This window comes from Symphalangus syndactylus, chromosome 6, assembly GCF_028878055.3.
Source record: "Symphalangus syndactylus isolate Jambi chromosome 6, NHGRI_mSymSyn1-v2.1_pri, whole genome shotgun sequence".
In the NCBI taxonomy this organism is placed as follows: Eukaryota; Metazoa; Chordata; class Mammalia; order Primates; family Hylobatidae; genus Symphalangus; species Symphalangus syndactylus.
The window spans coordinates 23,365,087-23,385,244 of record NC_072428.2 but is presented as its reverse complement, the minus strand read 5'-3'; the positions used below and the strand labels follow the sequence as shown (position 1 = coordinate 23,385,244).

General features: G+C 36.0%; 1 protein-coding gene across 8 annotated transcripts in view; it reads left to right on the top strand.

The window, feature by feature from the left end:
* QSER1 (glutamine and serine rich 1) overlaps positions 1-20,158 on the top strand; it is an 81,226-nt gene that overhangs the window by 37,216 nt on the left and 23,852 nt on the right. For all 8 annotated transcript variants that reach the window (XM_055281990.2, XM_055281994.2, XM_055281992.2 and 5 more), the window contains 4 exons: positions 1,687-5,379; positions 17,813-18,135; positions 19,220-19,336; positions 19,917-20,050. In XM_055281990.2, the coding sequence (XP_055137965.1) occupies positions 1,687-5,379; positions 17,813-18,135; positions 19,220-19,336; positions 19,917-20,050 (4,267 nt within the window). The remainder of the gene's footprint in view (positions 1-1,686; positions 5,380-17,812; positions 18,136-19,219; positions 19,337-19,916; positions 20,051-20,158) is intronic.

Below are 20,158 nucleotides of genomic sequence, written 5' to 3'. Positions count from 1 at the left end.
AACTTTACATTTAGTTAAATGTCAGTTCTTTATTACTGTTTACTTACTGTGTTTTAAACCCCCCACCCCCACCCCAACACACACAAAAGAACAATAGGAGATCTCTGGTAAAGAGCAGTAGAGTCAGTTGATTAGAGTTTCATGAATATCACTTGACCCTCAGCAAGTCACATCACAAGTCAACCCCAGTTTCCTAATTGCTAGAGCAAAGGAGTTGAACTATATTATCTCAAAAGTCTATTCTAGTTCCTATCAGTGTATTATTTTAAACATTTCTAAGTGTTACTTATTCTTTCAAGTGCCACTAGACATTTTCTATCTTTGTAGTAGTAATTCTTTTCGGATATTTAATGGAAAGTAGGAAAATATTTTTCAAAAAGCCAGAGAATTGTTTTCCCCATTTTTCCAAAAATGAAAAAAAAAATTTAATGGAAGTTCATATAAAACATTTAAATAGTAAAAAGGTATATAAAGTAGAAAGTGATAGTTCCTAACTTTTCAAAGAGGAACTCACAGTTTGTTATTTATTTTTATTGGATATCCTTCTATGTCAAAACATATATATCCACCTTAATGTTTATGGCAATAGTATTATTATGGTATGCCATAATTATTTGGTTGATCCCTTGTTTATGGACTTTTTGTTGTTTCTACTTACCATAAACAATAACTATAATGAATATCTGGTACAAATATTTTTGTATGCACTTATTTCTATAGAATACATTTCTATAGAACTTTCAGATCACAAGGGTGTACCCATTTTTACTTTTGCTGTATGTGGCTAAAATGCTGTCCTGAAATGTTAACAGTCTCTTTCTGACAGTACTTTGTTAATTTCTGATCAACTTTTCATGATAAACATGCATCTATTATGATTGGGAATTTGTTCATAGGAAGTCAAAGCTTGAAATGCAAGAGATTTTTAAAGTGAATATATTTTGGTAAAAGAAACTGCAGTTCACTTTTTTTTATATTTATTTATCATGCTAGATGTAGGCAATTTAGCGTTTTGTTTTTTTTTTTCATTTTAATGTTACGTACATTTTAGTTTGTCCATTAGTATTTTGCATTGGGACTTTGGGATAAATTAATCACTAGAGATATGTACATTTTTACTGATTTCTTCATTTTCCTATGACCTTATCAAACTATATATAAATTCTCTTATATAACAATTACAGATATGAATGCTGATATCATTGTAACTTCATTTTTACTCTTTATGAAAGCTAGCTAATCCAGGCGTGGTGGCTTGCACCTATAATCCCATCACTTTGGGAGACCGAGATAGGAGGATCACTTGAGCCCAGGAATTCAAGATAGCCTGAGCAACATTGCAAGACCCCATCTCTACAAAAATTTAAAAATTAGCCAGGTTTGGGGGTACGCGCCTGTAGTCTCAGCTACTTGGGACACTGCAGCTGCAGTGAGCTATGATCGCAAGACTGCGCTGTAGCCTGGGCAACAGAATAAGACCCTGTCTCAAAAAAAAAAGAGGATGTGGGGGAAGCTAGCTATTTTGAAATGTAATTTTCAAAATTTACATGCAGAACTAACTGGTCAGGTTTTTCACTCTTAAGACATTTTGATGAGTTGAGGGTTATGTAAGTCACTACTATGAAAACATATATTAAAGTAATTGTGCCATAATTACATAAAAATCTTTGTGCCTTTTCTTCATAGGCATGCATTCCTCAGCAGCAACTGAGCTGTTTGCTACTGGACCTTTGCCAAGCACTGGAACACTTCCACCATCTCTCTCTGCTTATCAGCATCCCACCACCTTCAGCAATAGAAACTTTGCTACCACTTCACCTTTGGTGCTTCAGGATTCAACTTTTAACACTACATCAAATGGAATTTTAAGTCATCATGACCCTTTGCTACAAATCAAGACTTCCCAGGGAACTGTTCCAACTGCTTTGGCATTTGAGCGCCTGGGCAGTTCTGTATTAAGTAACAGCATACCACCTCAGTCTTCAACATACCGCTCAGCTCAAGAGTCTGCACCCCATCTTTTACAACCTCAATTTAGTTTGTTGCCTTCAGCACTTGGGGGAGCCCAGCAGACTCCTCAAGCCTACAGTTCAACTCTCTTTACTAGTTCTACTGCTTCCATTGAAAGAGCTCTTCTTCGAGAATGTAGTGTTATTAAACACCATCAGCGGCCTTCAGGTACCCAGTCAATTCAGGCACAACTGACTGGTTCACAGCACTCCTTACATAGTTATCTATCAAATTCAAGTGTAGTTAATTTTCAGGAAACAACCAGGCAGTCATCTTTATCCTGTAGCCCAATTGGAGATTCCACTCAGGTGAGCAATGGAGGATTACAACAGAAGACCTCCCAGGTCTCAGTGGAACTTGCTCAGTCTTACTCATCTGTGATTCCATCATCAGGGTATCCTCCTTCTACTACAAAAGTAAAAAGCTGTTCTACAGAACAACCACTGACATCAACCAAGACCCCTAAACCTCAAAGTATAATTCCTCCTGTGCAAACACTAAGCTATTCCAAACCTTTACATAATCAGAGTTCTGTAATATCGGGCCAAGCACAAATTTATTCTACAGCGCAGCTACCAAGCCTTTTATCAGTTAGTCAGTCCCAAAATTACGGTTTAGTACAGCCACATAATGTGCCATCTATTGTTCATTCACAGGTTTATAGGTCCAGCAAGGTTGAGAAATTGCCAGCCTTGTATAAAACATTGACTTTTTCTGGGTCATCTCAGACTATAACTCCTGAAAATCAGACGCTTAATTATTCATCTAATCAGCAAGAGGTATTGTCTTCAGTTACAAATGAGAATTACCCTGCTCAAACAAGAGATCTGTCTTCAGTAAGTCAGTCTCAAAGTTACTCATCTGGTCACTCTCAGGGTTTATCACCAGTTAGCCAGACACAGGTTAGCTATTCATCTCAATCACAAGTTTTGTCAGTTGTTAGTCCTTCAGAAAGCTATGCTTCAGGGGAGTCCCTAACATTAACAGCCCCTTCTCTTTCTTATTCTTCTGCCTCTCGGGCTCAGAATTTGCCAGACTCTAGCCCGACCCAGAATTATATTTCTATGCATTCTTCCCAAAATGTTCAGACTCAAGAGTCATCATCTCCCCAGTCCCAGAAGTTTTTGCCTACTGTCCAGTCATCATCTTTTGCATCCTCTACTCATTGTCAGACATTACAAAATAACATAACTTCCCCTGACCCAAAGTCTTATGCGGAAAGAAAGCTTGACTCAGATGTGTATACATCTTCAAAGCAAGAAGATGGTTTTCCAATGCAAGAGTTACAGGTGTTGCAGCCACAAGCATCTCTTGAGTCATCAACCCAAAGGCTATCTGAGGGAGAAATTAATGCTCAAGAATCAACTTATAAGGTGTCAAAGGCAGATGACAGATATTCTCAGAGTGTAATCAGAAGTAATTCCCGTCTTGAAGATCAAGTTATTGGGGTTGCTCTACAAGCATCAAAAAAAGAAGAAAGTGTTGTTGGCTCAGTGACACAACTTAACCAACAAATTGGCCAAGTCAATAATGCAGCTACCCTTGATCTTAAGAACACAACTAATTTAATACAGACTCCACAAATAAGGTTGAATACTAAAGACTTAAAGCAGCAGCATCCTCTTGTACTTAAGGTGCATGAGTCCAAGGTTCAGGAACAGCACGATCAAATAATTAATGCTTCATCTCAGATTCAAATTCCAAATCATGCTTTAGGGCATGGCCATCAGGCATCTCTTCCTAATACACAGGTCCTTTTAGATTCTGCCTGTGATTTACAAATTCTTCAGCAGTCAATACTGCAGGCAGGTTTAGGTCAAGTAAAGGCATCTTTACAAGCACAGCGTGTTCAGAGCCCTCAACAAATAGTACATCCTTTCCTTCAGATGGAAGGTCATGTTATTCAAAGCAATGGCGATCATTCTCAGCAGCAACTCCATCCTCAAAATTCTGAAGTTATGAAAATGGACCTCTCTGAGTCTTCAAAACCATTACAACAACATCTAACAACAAAGGACCATTTTAGTGAAACAAATCAACATGATTCAAAGAATCAGTTTGTTTCTCTTGGATCAATGTGTTTCCCAGAGGCAGTGCTTCTTAGTGATGAAAGAAATATTTTATCAAATGTAGATGATATCTTAGCAGCTACAGCAGCAGCTTGTGGAGTCACACCTTCTGATTTTTCCAAGTCAACTTCAAATGAAACCATGCAGGCTGTTGAAGATGGTGATTCTAAATCTCATTTTCAGCAGTCATTAGATGTCAGGCATGTGACTTCAGATTTTAACTCTGTGACAGCTACAGTAGGAAAGCCACAGAATATAAATGATACTTCCTTAAATGGAAATCAGGTTACTGTGAACCTTTCAGCAGTACCTGCCCTTCAGTCAAAAATGACTCTTGATCAACAGCACATTGAAACACCTGGTCAAAATATACCAACTAAAGTAACTTCAGCAGTGGTTGGACCAAGTCATGAAGTCCAGGAGCAAAGTTCTGGCCCTTTCAAGAAACAGTCTGCTACCAATCTTGAATCTGAAGAAGACAGTGAAGTTCCTGTTGATAGTACATTAAATAATAACAGAAACCAAGAGTTTGTTTCTAGTAGTAGAAGTATAAGTGGAGAGAGTGCTACATCAGAGAGTGAATTTACCTTAGGGGGTGACGACAGTGGTGTGTCAATGAACCCAGCTAGGAGTGCACTTGCACTGTTGGCCATGGCCCAATCTGGGGATGCAGTCAGTGTCAAGATTGAAGAAGAAAACCAAGATTTAATGCATTTTAACCTTCAAAAGAAAAGAGCTAAAGGAAAAGGGCAAGTTAAAGAGGAAGACAACAGTAATCAGAAACAGCTGAAAAGACCTGCCCAAGGCAAACGCCAGAATCCAAGGGGAACAGATACTTACTTACCATATACTCCTCCTTCCTCAGAAAGCTGCCATGATGGTTATCAGCATCAAGAAAAAATGAGACAGAAGATCAAAGAGGTGGAGGAAAAACAGCCAGAAGTCAAAACAGGATTTATTGCTTCTTTCTTGGATTTTCTGAAATCCGGGCCCAAGCAGCAGTTTTCCACTCTTGCTGTACGAATGCCTAACAGGACTAGACGGCCAGGGACCCAGATAGTTCGTACATTTTGTCCCCCACCACTTCCCAAGCCTTCATCTACAACACCCACACCTTTAGTGTCTGAAGCTGGCAGTAACAGTCCATCAGATAAAGTTGATAATGAACTTAAAAACTTGGAACATTTATCTTCATTTTCTTCTGATGAAGATGATCCTGGATGTAATCAAGATGCTTATAAAAGCATCTCTACTCCCTTAACTACTGTGGATGCTACTTCTGATAAAAAGAAGAAAACAGGTAAAGTTTTAAAATTTAGATTCGTAATTATTACTTTCTTCTATTCTTTTTCCAGCTATAGCCCACATTTTAAGCTTTTTTCACTTAAAGCAGGTCTGCAAGTATATTTTCAGGACAAAATGTATAGGTAGATATCTTAAGGACTTATTTTTTAAATTTTCCTTGCCTGTAGGAAAGGTCTACTTTTTAGGTTAAGTAGTTCTGTTTTTTCTTGGCTTTTTGCCAAAGGCAGCATAATCTGTACAGTATGCCATCTAATCTGAGACATCTTGAGGTAATTGAGGCACTGTATTGTGGGCATTGCTATAGTATAAACCTGGTACATTTTCTCAGTTTGCCAATTTTATCTGAAGATTAACATTTCAGTATTAAATATGGTTATGTTTAAATATGTTGCAATAGTCCAAGTGACAAATGATAGCTTTTTTCAGATGAGGCAACAGGAATGTTATAGAGTTAAAATCTGAACCATTAAATATGGTTATGTGCAGCATGCACATTAATATAATTAAGATAAAACTTAAAAATTTTGTGCTCGCTTCAGATTATATACCCAAATCTTTGGGTATGTGTTTCACTTTACTCTGTGGCTAAGGGAGCTTTAGAGGAAATTTTTTTTTTTATTATACTTTAAGTTTTAGGGTACATGTGCACAACGTGCAGGTTAGTTACATATGTATACATGTGCCATGTTGGTGTGCTGTACCCATTAACTCGTCATTTAGCATTAGGTATATCTCCTAATGCTATCCCTCCCCCCTCCCCCCACCCCACAACAGGCCCTGGTGTGTGATGTTCCCCTTCCTGTGCCCATGTGTTCTCATTGTTCAATTCCCACCTATGAGTGAGAACACACGGTGTTTGGTTTTTTGTCCTTGCGATGGTTTGCTGAGAATCATGGTTTCCAGCTTCATCCATGTCCCTACAAAGGACATGAACTCATCCTTTTTTATGGCTGCATAGTATTCTATGGTGTATACGTGCCACATTTTCTTAATCCAGTCTATCATTTTTGGACATTTGGCATATTTTAAGAAGCATTGACTTATATATAACAATTAGCAGTAAGTATGGAATTTTCTATTGTAAGAAACATGCCAAGGAAAAATTTATTTGTAACAATAATATAACTACCACCTCTGTGCCAGGAACTAGTAGCAATGTTGTGAGATACACATTGTTATCTCCAATAGACAGATGATATAACTGAGAATAAATGAATTATGTGGGCCCATACCTCTAGTAAGTGACAGAGCTGGAATCTGAACCCAGGTTTTTCTGGTTCTAGAGCCTACATTCTTTCTCAGCTCTTTAGGATAAATAGGGTGGTGCTTTAAGACTTAAACCTTGTTTTGTAACATACTTCCCAGCCTCTCTCTGGACTTGACTACCTTTAACTACTAAAGTGTTACGTGACAACTGGTATCCAAATAATCTGTTAGCATAAATATCTGATAATACATTTCTAAAGAATTCTCATTTCATTACACAGGGAAATTAACATGATAGACAGTCAGTCTTAGATTCAAAGACATTACCATCGATGTGTCTAATCCTAATATGGTTTTATAACGTCTCACTCAGTTTAGAGTGCTTTAAAATCGCTATTATATTCGCTCTTACATTCCCAGAATAAACCTCTTGAAATCTCTGTTCTAAAACATGAGTCTAAAACTAGTTTCTTCCAGACATATGTTATCTCATTTTTAGTTAAAATCATCATCATAAACCCAATCCTTACTATTAGGTTTTTGAAGTTCTCATCACCATCCCTGTTGCCTCATCTGAAAAAAGCTATCATTTGTCACTTGGACTGTTGCAACTGATTACTCATTACAGACTTTTTTTTCTTTTTTTATTATTTTAAGAGACAGAGTCTTGCTCTGTCACCCAGGCTGGAGTACAGTGGTGTGATCTTGGCACATTGAAGCCTCAAATTCCTGGGCCCAGGCAATCTTCCTTCCTCAGCCTCCTGAGCAACTGGGACTATAGGCACATGCCACCATGCCTGGCTAATTTTTTTTTAATCTGTTGTAGAGTTGGGATGTTGCTGTATTGCCCAGGCTGGTCTTGAACTCCTGGCCTCAAGCAGTCCTCCCACCTTGGCCTCCCAAAGTGCTGGGATTGTAGGCATGAGCCACTGTGCCTGGCCTAGAATTTTTTCTCACCAGTGTCTATGCCAGTCCATCCTCCACATTGTCAACAGATTCATCTTTATAAAAAAGGAAAGCTGATTGTTACTTCTATTTCAAAACACCTCTGTGCTTCATGGGAAAAATAAAGATTATATGTAAAAATTCCTTTTTCCATGTTTTACTCTCTTTCCACTGTCCCACTGCTGTGACAATTGAATTTTTCATTGTTTCTTGGATGTCTGTCCCCCTTCCACAGTTGTGAACCTCTGAACACATTTTTCTCTGTGTAGACTACTCTCTTCTCCAGTTTTTAGTCTGGAAGATACTTATTGATCTTTAAAGACTATTTTCAAAGTCATGTTGTAGACATTATTCCAGACAGAACTAGTGCTCCTATCCTTTGAATTCCCACAGCCCTTAAATGTCAATGAAAGCATTTACTTTTGTGTTTTAATGTGTTCATTTACATTTGTATATTTCATTAGAAAGTGAGTTCCTTCAAGCTAGTGAAGGGTTATGGTTGAGAATTTAGGCTTTAGAGTTAAATCACCTTGGGTTCAAATTCTAGAATCATAGCTCTGTGACTTTAGGGCATGATCCTCATCTGTAAAATGGTGATACAGTCAGTATATAGTAACCTCTCAGGTTTTTGAGAGGACTCAGGGACATAGAGAACGTCAGGCACAACCTGAGTCATTAACTGTAGTTATTATACTGCATTCATCTTTGTATTTGCAAGACCTGAAGTGTAGCAGGTACTCAAATAATGAGTGAGGCTATGTAAAAGAAAAGTAGAACATTGAGATGATCATGAGTTAAAGTTAAGTAGCCAGGTTTTGATTTTAATTTTGTGAGTAGAATTCTGACTTTTGCACATAGGTTGCACAGTCCCAAACAGTTTAAATGAAGTCACAGAGATATATCATGAGCCTGTGGTACTCCATATTCCACAGTTCCATGGTAAATAACTTAAAAGTGAGTATATCTTCCACTGATGCTAGTTTCCAAATACTTGTAATATTTTCTGGAACATAGGCTTGCTGTTAGTTTTTTGTGGACTGCTGTAGCCATTCTGAGCATATGAAGATGTCTTTAGTTGCAGCTGTTTCCTCCTGTTTTTTGACTTTAAATTATTCAGATGCCTAGAGGGCATATTCCTTGCTCTAAAATAATAAAGTTTTCTAGTAAAGTTTGTGATAAAATAATTATAAAGTAAGAATTATTTACATATTTACTTGGAATATAGGAGTTGGATTAAGAAAAAAAGAAAAAACTAATGGAACTGTATCTTGTATCAACATAAACTAAATCCTGGGCTCTTTTAGGCAAGATGGTACACAGTTGTCTAACACTCTGAATTCTATATTTGCATTAAAAAGACCAATGGAATATAAAAACCCATCCCTAGTTTTGAATCCTGAAACTAGGGATGGATGCTATTTTCACCATTCCTTACTCCTTTCAGATTGAATTAAAGTGTAGTATAAAACTAGTTTTTGCATTACTAAATGTTTTTGAATCTGTATCAAGTGATTTACTATTATCAAGTGAGTGGAAGTAGAATGTTAGAGCTATACAGTCTAGTTACAATTTGATTTCATTCAGAGTGACTGGTATATTTTTTCAAAATGAAGGCCAAACTGATGAACAGCACTCAGCCCCTATTTCTTAGGCAGCCATGGGTATGCAGAACCAACTGTTAAGGACACAAGTGACAGGCACCCAGATCTCAAGAATGTAATGAAACCAAAATTGGTGTTTCCCTTCAGTTTTGTTTGCATCTCTGGATAAAATGGACTTGGCTGAAATGTGTTGAAAGCTTAAAAAAAAATATGTAATACCACCGTCAGTTTTCTGGGCTCCTTGAAGATCTTTTAAAACTTAAAATTTGGGTTTTAATTTTTTTTAAGGTTTGTTTTAGTTCTTTGTCTCTGAAATTTATTTGTCATTATGGGATGTTCTGGGTCTTTGTATATTGAGTAATTTTGGATTTTATCTTTGACATTTTGAGTATTGTATTATAAAACTCTAGGTTCTATTAACATCCTCTGGAGAATATTGATTTATTTTGTTCTGTTTTAGCAGGCAGTCAGACCATAAGCTCTGTCTTACTTTCTGTGAATGGTGTTTCCAGTGTCAGTTCTGTTTTCAAGGCTTTTGCTTTGCTGCTGTAGGTCTGTCTTAGCAGTTAGCCTAGAACTTGGATGGGTGGTAGACTGTGTTGTAGTTCAGATCTCAAAGCCTTTCTTTTGCTAGTTTTGGTCTGTCTTATACTTGTGCATCCTAGATATGAAATTCTGATTTGTGTGGGTCCATACATAGAATGGGAGGATCCCATTCTCCAGCTCCCTTTTCCCTGGGATTTTCCCCACACTGTCCAGATCCCAGGGTCCTTTTTCCTAGTCTGTTGCCTAGAAGACTGAGATTTTTTTTCTTTTTCTTTCTTTGAGATTTATCTTCCCATGCCTTGACATAATTCTCTGCAACTGGGACTGCCCTTGGGGCAATGCAGTGAAAGAAATGAAGGAACAGGGATTCTCCCTATTCTCTTGATGCCTTAGGGGCCTTGTTTCTAGGTTCCTTTTGCCAACAAGACAAGTGTTCTGTTAGGATTTTAGATTTCTGTTTCATTATTACTGCATTTCAGCTCTGTGACTTGGGCCTCTCTCTGGATAGAGTTGGGAACAAAAAAGAGAAAAAAGAAACAGATTTTCCCCTTACTGTTAGCCTTGCACAAGGCTTCTTTACCCATTCCTCTGGCCAGAAAGGTAGGGTTTTTCAGAAGTTTTGTTGCTTTTGTGTTGTATAGTTTGCTTAGGGACTATCATGATCCCCGCTTGGTCATGACAGATTATTTTAATCTGTTGAAAGATTTAACTTGCTAGTATTTTATTTGAGATTTTTACACTTAGATTCATAAGTGAGATTAGCTTATAGTATTTTTTGTCTTAATCTGACTTACTTTTGTATTCAGGATTATGTTGGTCAGACAAATTAAACTGGGAAAATTTTTCTGTTCATCTAAGCTTTGAAAGTTTATCATACATAATAGGGATTTGATAAAACTTTCTAAGAATAGATCTAACTAACTATCTTTCCAGTTTTTCTTGAGGTCGTTTGGTCTGTCTAGGTCAATTTAAGAAAGTTACACTTTCTAGGAAAATCACTCATTTAGATTGTAAACTTTGTTGTTGTAAAGTTGTCCATAGTAATCCCTAAGTTTTAGTCTCTTCTACCTCTGTAGTTATACCCTCTTTCTTCCTCTAAATGATTATTTGCATTTTTTCCTTGTCAGTCTGTGAAAGGTTTTTGCCTAATAAATGGTTCTTTTTAAAGAGCCAAACTACTTTTATTTTTTTGCTCCTGTTATTTTTTACTCTTTTTTTTCTTAATGTCTGGTTTTATCTTAATTCTTTTGCCCTGTATTCCTTGAGTATAATTTGATAATCTCTTTCTGGCTTCTTGAGTTTAATATGTAGTTTATTTTTGTATTTTCTGTCTAATGAGTGGCATTTAAGCTGTCAGTTTTCTTGTTTGCACCACACTTTGACCATATCTCATGGTTTCAGTTTATAATGCTCTCACTTTCTTTTCGAACTGGTTTATTATTTCAGTTTTGATTTCCTTTTTAGCCCAGGATTTTTGAAGAAAGGTCAGGGGTTGTCTGTTTCCTAGTAGTTTTTGTTTTAATTATTAATTTGACTCTTCTGTGTTGTGTTCAGGGAATATGTTCACATTTTGAAATTTATGGAAATTTTGTTAGTAGTTTGGTAAATGGTCCATTTTTATAGATATTCCAGTTTTTATAAATACTAAGTACTAATAGATTTCATTAATAGTGTTCAAATCCTTTATATCTTTTTTATTTAATAAATGATATTAGGTTATTTAAGAAAATGTTTACATATGTGTATATTTTGGAGATAAATGACATGTGTGGAATTTGGCTTAAAATAGCCCAGCAAATATAAAAGGGAGTGATGGATAGATTAAACAGATGAACCAAAATGTTTGTGCTTGTTACAGCTGGGTTATAGTAGGGTTTGTATTCTCTACTTTTGTGTAGTCTAAAATTTTATAATAATAAAAAGTTTTAAAACTCCTCTCTACCCTTATTTATTTTTAGATTGCTTGATCTATTGATTCCTGAGAAAGGTGTGTTAAAGTTTCCCATTATGTTATATTATTTTTCTAATACTGTTTACTTGATATTTTGAACCCATGTAATTCAGTGCATAAAATTTTACTACAGTTAAATTTCCTTTTATCATAATAAAATCTCTCTTTTTCCCACTTGATGATTTCTGTTTTTAATATTGTCATACTAATGTTGTTATTAACATTCTTTTAGTACTTTTCCATATCTATGTTTTCTTTTGGAACATTTTTTCTTGTGAAATACAACTCACATATGAAAATTAAACATGCATAAAGAAAAATACAAAACAAAACTTCCACAGATTTGAAAATGCAGACATTATTCAAGCTGTATTCCCTGGGTACAGTGCAGCCATTTCTAGAAAGAAAAAAGAAAGGAACAAAGAAAAACTCACCCTTCCAAATAACTCTTGGCTTAAAAAGGAAACCAAAACTGAAATGACAAACTAATTGGAATGGACAGTGGAGCACTGTATACTGAAACTAATAGGATGTGGCCAGAGTGTGGTGTGAAGAAGCAAATTTATAGTGTTAAATGTCATTCACTGGAAAGCAAGAAAGTATCGAAATTAATTGAGTATTAAATTAAACCCACTGTTAACCTCTAGAGCAAGTCACTAACTGACTTGGATGGTAATCACTTCCTTACTTTTCTTAATTTTACCATCTATGTATGCATCTCTAAAGACTATACTTTTTAGCTGGGGAAACATAGTGAGAGCCTGTCTCTACAGAAAACAAAAAAACAGTTAGGTGGGCATGTTGGCATATGCCTGTCGTCCTAGCTAATGGGGAGCCTGAGGCAGGAGTATCGCATGAGCCCAGGAGTTTGAGGGGGCAGTGAGCTGGGATCACACCATTGCACTCCAGCCTGGGTGACAGAGCTAGATGCTATCTGTTAAAAAAACAAAACAAAACTATTGTTCGGTTTGTTTTAAAACTTCCTGTAAAGGGCATATAAATAAAGTATTGATGAACTTTCCCTCTACTAGAAGTTATACATTCTTTTTTTTAAAAGAGTTTGCTTTTTTCATAGAAATTTTCAAACATATACAAAAGTACAGAGATTGGCATAATGAAACCCAATTCTGGGGACATCATCCATTTCAATAATCATTATGTGGTCCATCTTGCTTTATTCATACCTTTTTCTAGGTGCCCACCCCCTGATTATTTTGGTGAAATATTTCTGTTCTTTTCCTGGTTACAATAGAAATTACAACATGCACTTTTAGCTTCTCCAAATCTGTCAATATCTTCCTTTTTCTGGGTAATACAGATTTTTGAACACTGGAGCTCCATTTAATCCCCTTCTGACATAAATGTTATTGTTACTACATATTTAATTCTATCATTATTAATAGTCTTTTAAATAGTCATTTGTTTACATTCACTTATATATTTCCCAGTTTACCCTTCATTCTTTCTTGTACCTCATAGCTTCTCCTTGGGATTATCTGACTAAAGCAGACTAAATACTAAAATACCTTTAGTATTTCCTTTTCTCAGAGTCTGCTGCAGCATCTCTGTTTTCGTTCACAGATAACTATGTGACTTGTTTTGCCATATAACTTAGAAAGTATTTGCAGAAGTCAGTGACATTGCTATAACAAAGTCACTTTTATTCCTTAATTTATCCATTATTTATATGAACATGGTTTCTCAGTTTTTATATCAATAAAAGTGAAGGACAAATAAAATTGGTTGTAAAATCTGTCTCAATAAGTACTATCCATGGATCCATGTGTGAATAATTTTTAAGTGCCACGTCCAAGAGAAGCATGATTTTTACATTTAATACTTGTCAAAATGTGAAAAGATATTAATTTGGATCAACTATGCAACTGTATAATGTTAGAAATGTTTAACATTTTGAGCCTTCAGTTACAAGACAAATCAGTTTCCACTTACATACATATTTTTGTGACAGAAAAGTATGACAGTGTAACTATAGCATTATAGAAAAATGTTAGGATAAAATAACATAGTATGGGCTCCTAACATGATTAGAATATTCATCTGTATTTCCTCAACAGGCCTTTTCCCTTGAGTGGGAAATGTATAAATATATGAGGATAGCTTTAATTTGGGACAAGAACAGGTAGGCTGGCCGGTAGCAATAAGGAGGGCTTTACTCTATTTGTCAAGCACTTTAGTTCATGGATTTCCCCTGCCAGTCTGCACTTCCATTTTTTCTGTGTTGGAAGTCTCGATTTGCCTCAGGCCCTGCTTTGGTTTTCTCTCAGCTCCTCCACCACTCTAGGCAAGTAGAATTCACTTTCTTCAGAGTACAGCTTTTGCATTTTAGCCTATGGTCAAACACCCCTTCTGCCTACAGCTCAGTACAATTAAGGGGATCACTGGCCTTCCCTTTTTTTTTCTTTTTTTGAGAGGGAGTCTTGCTCTGTCACCCAGGCTGGAGTGCAGTGGTGCAATCTCGGCTCACTGCAACCTCCGCCTCCCTGGTTCAAGCGATTCTCCTGCCTCAGCCTCCCGAGTAGCTGAGATTACAGGCCCCTGCCATCACACCTGGCTAATTTTTGTATTTTAGTAGACACGGGGTTTTACCATGCTGGCCAGGCTGGTCTTGAACTCCTAACCTCAAGTGATCTGCCCACCTAGGCCTCCCAAAGTGCTGGGATTACAGGCCTGAGCCACTGTGCCCGGCCTGGCTTTCCCATTTTTATTTACTTATTGTTGTATATGTGATTATTTTAGTTCATCAGTATTATTCAGACTTAACCACTGGAATTTTACATGTTATTTATATTTGTTCCTCAGCCCAAAGTTCCTCTATCAGCTCTGGTATTTGAAGTATTTTTTAATAGTTTTATTGAATTATAATTCATATACAATAACATCCACCCATTTAAAGTATACAGTTCAGTGGTTCATAGACTTGTGCAGCATTTGCATCATTCAAAGAGAAACCCTGTATCCATTAAGGAGTCCATTCCCATACCCACACGCAGCTATAGGCAACCACAAATCTTTCTCTCTCTGTAGATTTGCCTATTTGGGATGTTTCATGTAAAGGGAATCCTATAATAAGTGACCTTCTGTAACTGGCTTCTTTCATGTAGCATAATGTTTTCAGGGTTTATCTATGTTGTAGCATGTATCAGTATCTGATTCCTTTTTATTCCCTAATAATATGGATATACCACATTTTGTATATTCAGTTATCCATTGATAAGAGTTTTTAGCTATTATGAATAAGTCTGTAAACATTCATTTACAAATTTTTGTATGGATGTTTATTATCTCTAGGGTACACGTCCAGAAATGGAATTCCTCAATCATATATCTGCATGGTTAATAGAGGAATGGCCAAACTATTTTCCAATGTGGCTGTACCATTTTACATTTTCATCAGTGATGTATAAGGATTCCATTAATTCCACTTTCTTGCTAACATTTGCTCATGTCCGTATTTTTAATTATAACCATTCTAGTAGGATGGTTAACTATTCTTTCTCTATTGAATGGTTCTGGCACCTTTTTTGAAAATCATTTGCTCATAAGTATAGGAGTTTCTTTCTGAACTTTCATTCTATTCCATTGATTTGTATCTATGTATGTCTGTGTCAGTATCACGGTCTGTATTTCTATAGCTTTATAGTAAGTTTTGAAATTGAGAAATGTCAGTCTGCCAACTTTGTTCTTTTTTCAAGATCATTTTGGCTATTCTGGGTCCCTTTCACTTCCATATGAATTTTAGGAACAATTTGTCAATTTTTGTAAAAAATGAAGCTCGGATTTTTATAGGAATTGGGTTGATTGCATAGGTCAGTTTGGGGAACACTGCCATCTTAACAGTGTTGTGTCTTCTCATCCATGAACATGGGATGTTTTTCCAGTTATATAGCTCTTCTATGATTTCTTTGAACAGTGTTTTTACAGTTTTTACAATGTAAGTTTTGCAGTTCTTTTGTGAAATTTATTCCTAAATATTACTTTTGATGCTATTGGAAATGGAATTGTGTTCTTAATTTTATTTTTGGGCTGTTCACTGCGAATGTATAGAAATACATGTGATTTTTATATATTGGTCTTGTACCCTGCAATCTTGCTGAACTCATTTTTTAGTTCTAATAGTTTTTCAGTACATTCCTTGGGATTTTTTTTTTTTTTTTTTTTTGAGATGGAATTTCACTCTTGTTGCCCAGGATGGAGTGTAGTGGTGAGATCGTGGCTCACTGCAACCTCCAACTCCCAGATTCAAGCAATTCTCCTGCCTCAGCCTCCCAAGTTGCTGGGATTGCAGGTGTGTGCCACCATGCCTGGCTAATTTTTTTGTATTTTTAGTAGAGACGGGGTTTCACCATGTTGGCCAGGCTGGTCTCGAACCCCTGACCTCAGGTCATCTGCCCGCCTCAGCCTCCCAAAGTGCTGGGATTACAGGCGTGAGCCACCGCGCCCAGGCCTTGGGATTTTCTCTATACAAGATCATGTCATCTGCAAATATAGCTTTGCTTCTTCAGCTATCCTTCTTAGGAGGAAAGCATAGAGTTTTCACCACTAAGTATGATGTTAGTTACTGATTTTTTCTAAATGTCCTCTGTAAAGTTGAGGAGGTTCTCAGGTTGTTGAATGTTTTTATCATAAAAGGGCATTACATTTTGTCAGATGCTTTTTCTTCACCTATTGAGATGATCCTGTGCTCCTATGCTGTTTTCTATTAACATAGTGTATTACATTGATTTTCAGGTGTTAAACTAACTTTGCATTCCTAAGATAAATCCCACGTGGTCATATTGTATGATTCTTTTTGTATGTTGTGGATTTGCTAGTATTTCATTGTGGGTTTTTGTATTTATATACTAAGGGATATTAGTCTATAGTTTTCTCATGCTGTTTTTGTCTGGTTTTGGTATTGGAATAATACTGGCCTCACAGAATGAGTTGGGAAGTGTTTCCTCCTATTGTTTGGAGTTTATAAAAAGATTGATATCTTAATTATTGATAAAATTATCCAGTGAAGCCATATGGGCCTGTGCTTTTCTTTGTGGGATGTTTTAAAATTACTTTTTTTTTTTTACTTTGTATTGGGGTATTCAGATTTTCTATTTCTTCCCGAGTCTTTCTTTTTTTTTTTTTCTTGAGACAGAGTCTCTTTTGCCCATGCTGTGGTGCAGTGGCACAGTCTTGGCTCACTGCAACATTTGCCTCCCGGGTTCAAGCGATTCTCCTGCCTCACCCTCCTGAGTAGCGGGGATTAAAGGTGCGCACCACCACGCCCAGCTAATTTTTGTATTTTTAGTAGAGACAGGGTTTCACCATGTTCGTCAGACTGGTCTCAAACTCCTGACCTCGTGATCTGCCCGCCTTGGCCTCCCAAAGTGCTGGGATTATAGGTGTGAGCCACCGTGCCTGGCCCCAATCTTTTTTAGTAGTTTGTGTCTTTCTAGGAATTTGTCCATTTCATCTAAGTTATTTAATTTGTTGGCATACAGTTTTTCATAGTATTACTTTATAATCATTTTAATTTTGATAGCTTCTAGTGCTGTTTCAGAATGTTTTGGGTTTTTTTTTTTTTTCCCACATGTATTTGGTTTTTCATCTTCTATGAAGAGTCACAGTTTTGGTTGGCCGACCCTTCCTTATCTTCTATCACTTTTATGTCTTTATTTTTATTATTATTATTATTTTTTAAGTAGGGTCTTGTTCTGTCACCCAAACTGGAGTGCAGTGGCACCATCATAGCTCACTGTAACCCTTGAACTCCTGGGCCCAAGCAATTTTCGCATCTCATCCTCCTGATTAGCTGAGACTACAGGCACACAACACTATGCTTGGCTAATTTTTTATGTTTTTTAATAGGTCTGGGACTACAGGTGTGAGCCACTGTACCCAGCCTCTTCTTTTAAAAGTAATTTTGCTCTACTTACATGGAATTGGCAGCGGGAGGAGAGGTAGATAGTTGCAGGTTTGCAGTCTACTTGTCATCCAGACTTAATTCTCACGTCTTTGATTCTTGGAAATTAACATCTATTGTCTAATTTCTTCCTGTGGTTTTGTTTCAACCAGTTTGATTACAAAATAATCAAGTCTTTCTTTTTAAACTGTTTTGAGTTTTACACAAAACAAGTGTTTAAATATTTGTAATACTGATTTACATTTGCTTGGTTTTGTTTCAGAAGCCCTACAGGTGGCAACTACTAGCCCAACTGCCAATACTACTGGTACTGCTACTACTTCCTCGACCACTGTGGGTGCAGTTAAGCAAGAACCTCTCCACTCTACTTCATATGCAGTAAATATTCTGGAAAATATAAGCTCTTCAGAATCCTCAAAGCCCATTGAACTTGATGGTCTTCCTTCAGACCAGTTTGCAAAAGGACAGGACACTGTTGCCATAGAAGGTTTTACAGATGAGGAGAACACAGAAAGCGGAGGAGAAGGCCAATACAGAGAGCGTGATGAATTTGTGGTAAAGATAGAAGACATAGAGACTTTTAAGGTGATGTCAGTGTTCGCCAGCGTAAAGGTCATAATTTAGTTGGTGTGCCTGTGATAGCCTTCGTTATTTCAATAGCATGCATCTGCTTTGAATTATGGAACGTTTTATGCGTTATAAGTGTTTGATAAAATCAAAATATTAAGAGTAGATGTCAGATATCATTGAATTTTAACTTTAACTTAGTTGTATGTATTTCTGTATAAATGTAGTCAGTTTCATTTCAGTATTAGTAATTACAGTAGTTTTAAAATGTTGACTTTTTTCAAGGTTCCCAATTCATTATTAGTAGTTTGGAGAAAATCGTTATTTATATAATTTAAAAGTTTAAACAAAAATAACAGAGGACTATCACATAAAAGTAGAATTAGATTTAATTTCATAATTTCAAGTTGTATAACCATAAGAGAATGTAATAATTTTATGTAAGAAAGTTTTAGCTGTGTTTAAAATAACATATTTTGGGGTTTCTGTTTGCTTGCTTTGCTTTTGCCTTTTTATGTATTTTTTTAAATAGAGATGGGACCATGCTATGTTGACCTGGCTGGTCTCAAACTCTTGGCCTCAAGCAGTCCTCCCATCTTGGCCTCCCAAAGTGCTGGGATTACAGGCATGAGCCACTGCATACAGCCACTTTTGCCTTTTTAAAAAACAATGGAATGACATTAAAAAGTGCAGTGAAGAATATAACATTCAAGTGTCTGTATTCTCACTATTCACAATTAACTACTTTTAATATTTTAACGTATTTGTTTATGGTCTTTTAAGATATGTATATATACATAGTTATAAAATTATATATGTAACATAGGACAGTGTCATTAGCAGAAAACTTTCCAATAGTTTTAGCTGCACAAATGGGTAATGGGCTACTTTGTGTGCTAATGAACTCCGTATTTCTGGAATAATTTAAACAGAGACTGAATAACCTAACCAGCTTATAAGAATTATTGCAGAATATCAGATAGAGAGGTAAGATAAAAGGTTGAGCTAGGGTAGGCCTTTCAGATTCCTTTCATCTCTAATATTCTAAGATCTAAAATATGTTGCTGTGTTTTGTAAGTATCCTTAATTCTGGTTATTACAGGAGGCTTTAAAAACAGGAAAAGAACCTCCAGCTATTTGGAAAGTACAGAAAGCTTTATTACAGAAATTTGTTCCTGAAATTCGAGATGGTCAAAGAGAATTTGCTGCTACAAATAGTGTAAGTAAAATGCATGTTTACATTAGCCTTATTTTGACAGTGGTCCTGAAAAAAACAATGATTTAAATTTAGAAGTATTTTATATTGAATATTTTTGATATAAAATAGCATATAATTTGAACTATAATATTGATGCTCTTTGATAGTCTAATATGAAAATAAAGTCATTTGTTAAATATCAGCTATTTAAAATTAAATGATCTTGTACTATTGTTTAACTTTTTTTTTTTTTAATAAAGGAAAGGGATTAATGTTAGCCTATGAAGAGTTCAGATGGACTCAGAGGCTCCTTTATATTGATTATTCTACTAGTCAAATATCCTGATTTACCAGAAGACTGATGGAAGTTATTCTGTCATACTTAATGTAGCTGGAAGTAAGAATATGCCAAATGAGATTGCTTGTACAGATGAAATCAGTAATGAGCCTGGGATCAGTTTTTTAGAGGGTAAAATTAGCCTGGCCAGAGCTGCATTTTAGAAAACTTGAAGGTTGGCTATGGGATAGTCAATCGAACCAACAAAGTAGCATTTATGTATAGATTGTACAATTATGTAACTCAAAGTGTTTCCTTCCTCAGTATCTTGGATATTTTGGAGATGCAAAGAGTAAATACAAAAGAATATATGTGAAGTTCATTGAAAATGCAAACAAGAAGGAATATGTCAGAGTGTGTTCTAAAAAACCAAGAAATAAACCTTCACAAGCTATCAGGTATTTGTTCTCTTAGGTGATATATTTGTGCATATATATAGGTGTATTATTGATGATACCAATGTACAAAGGAGCATATCAATTAAATAGATTTTTTTAATTATACAC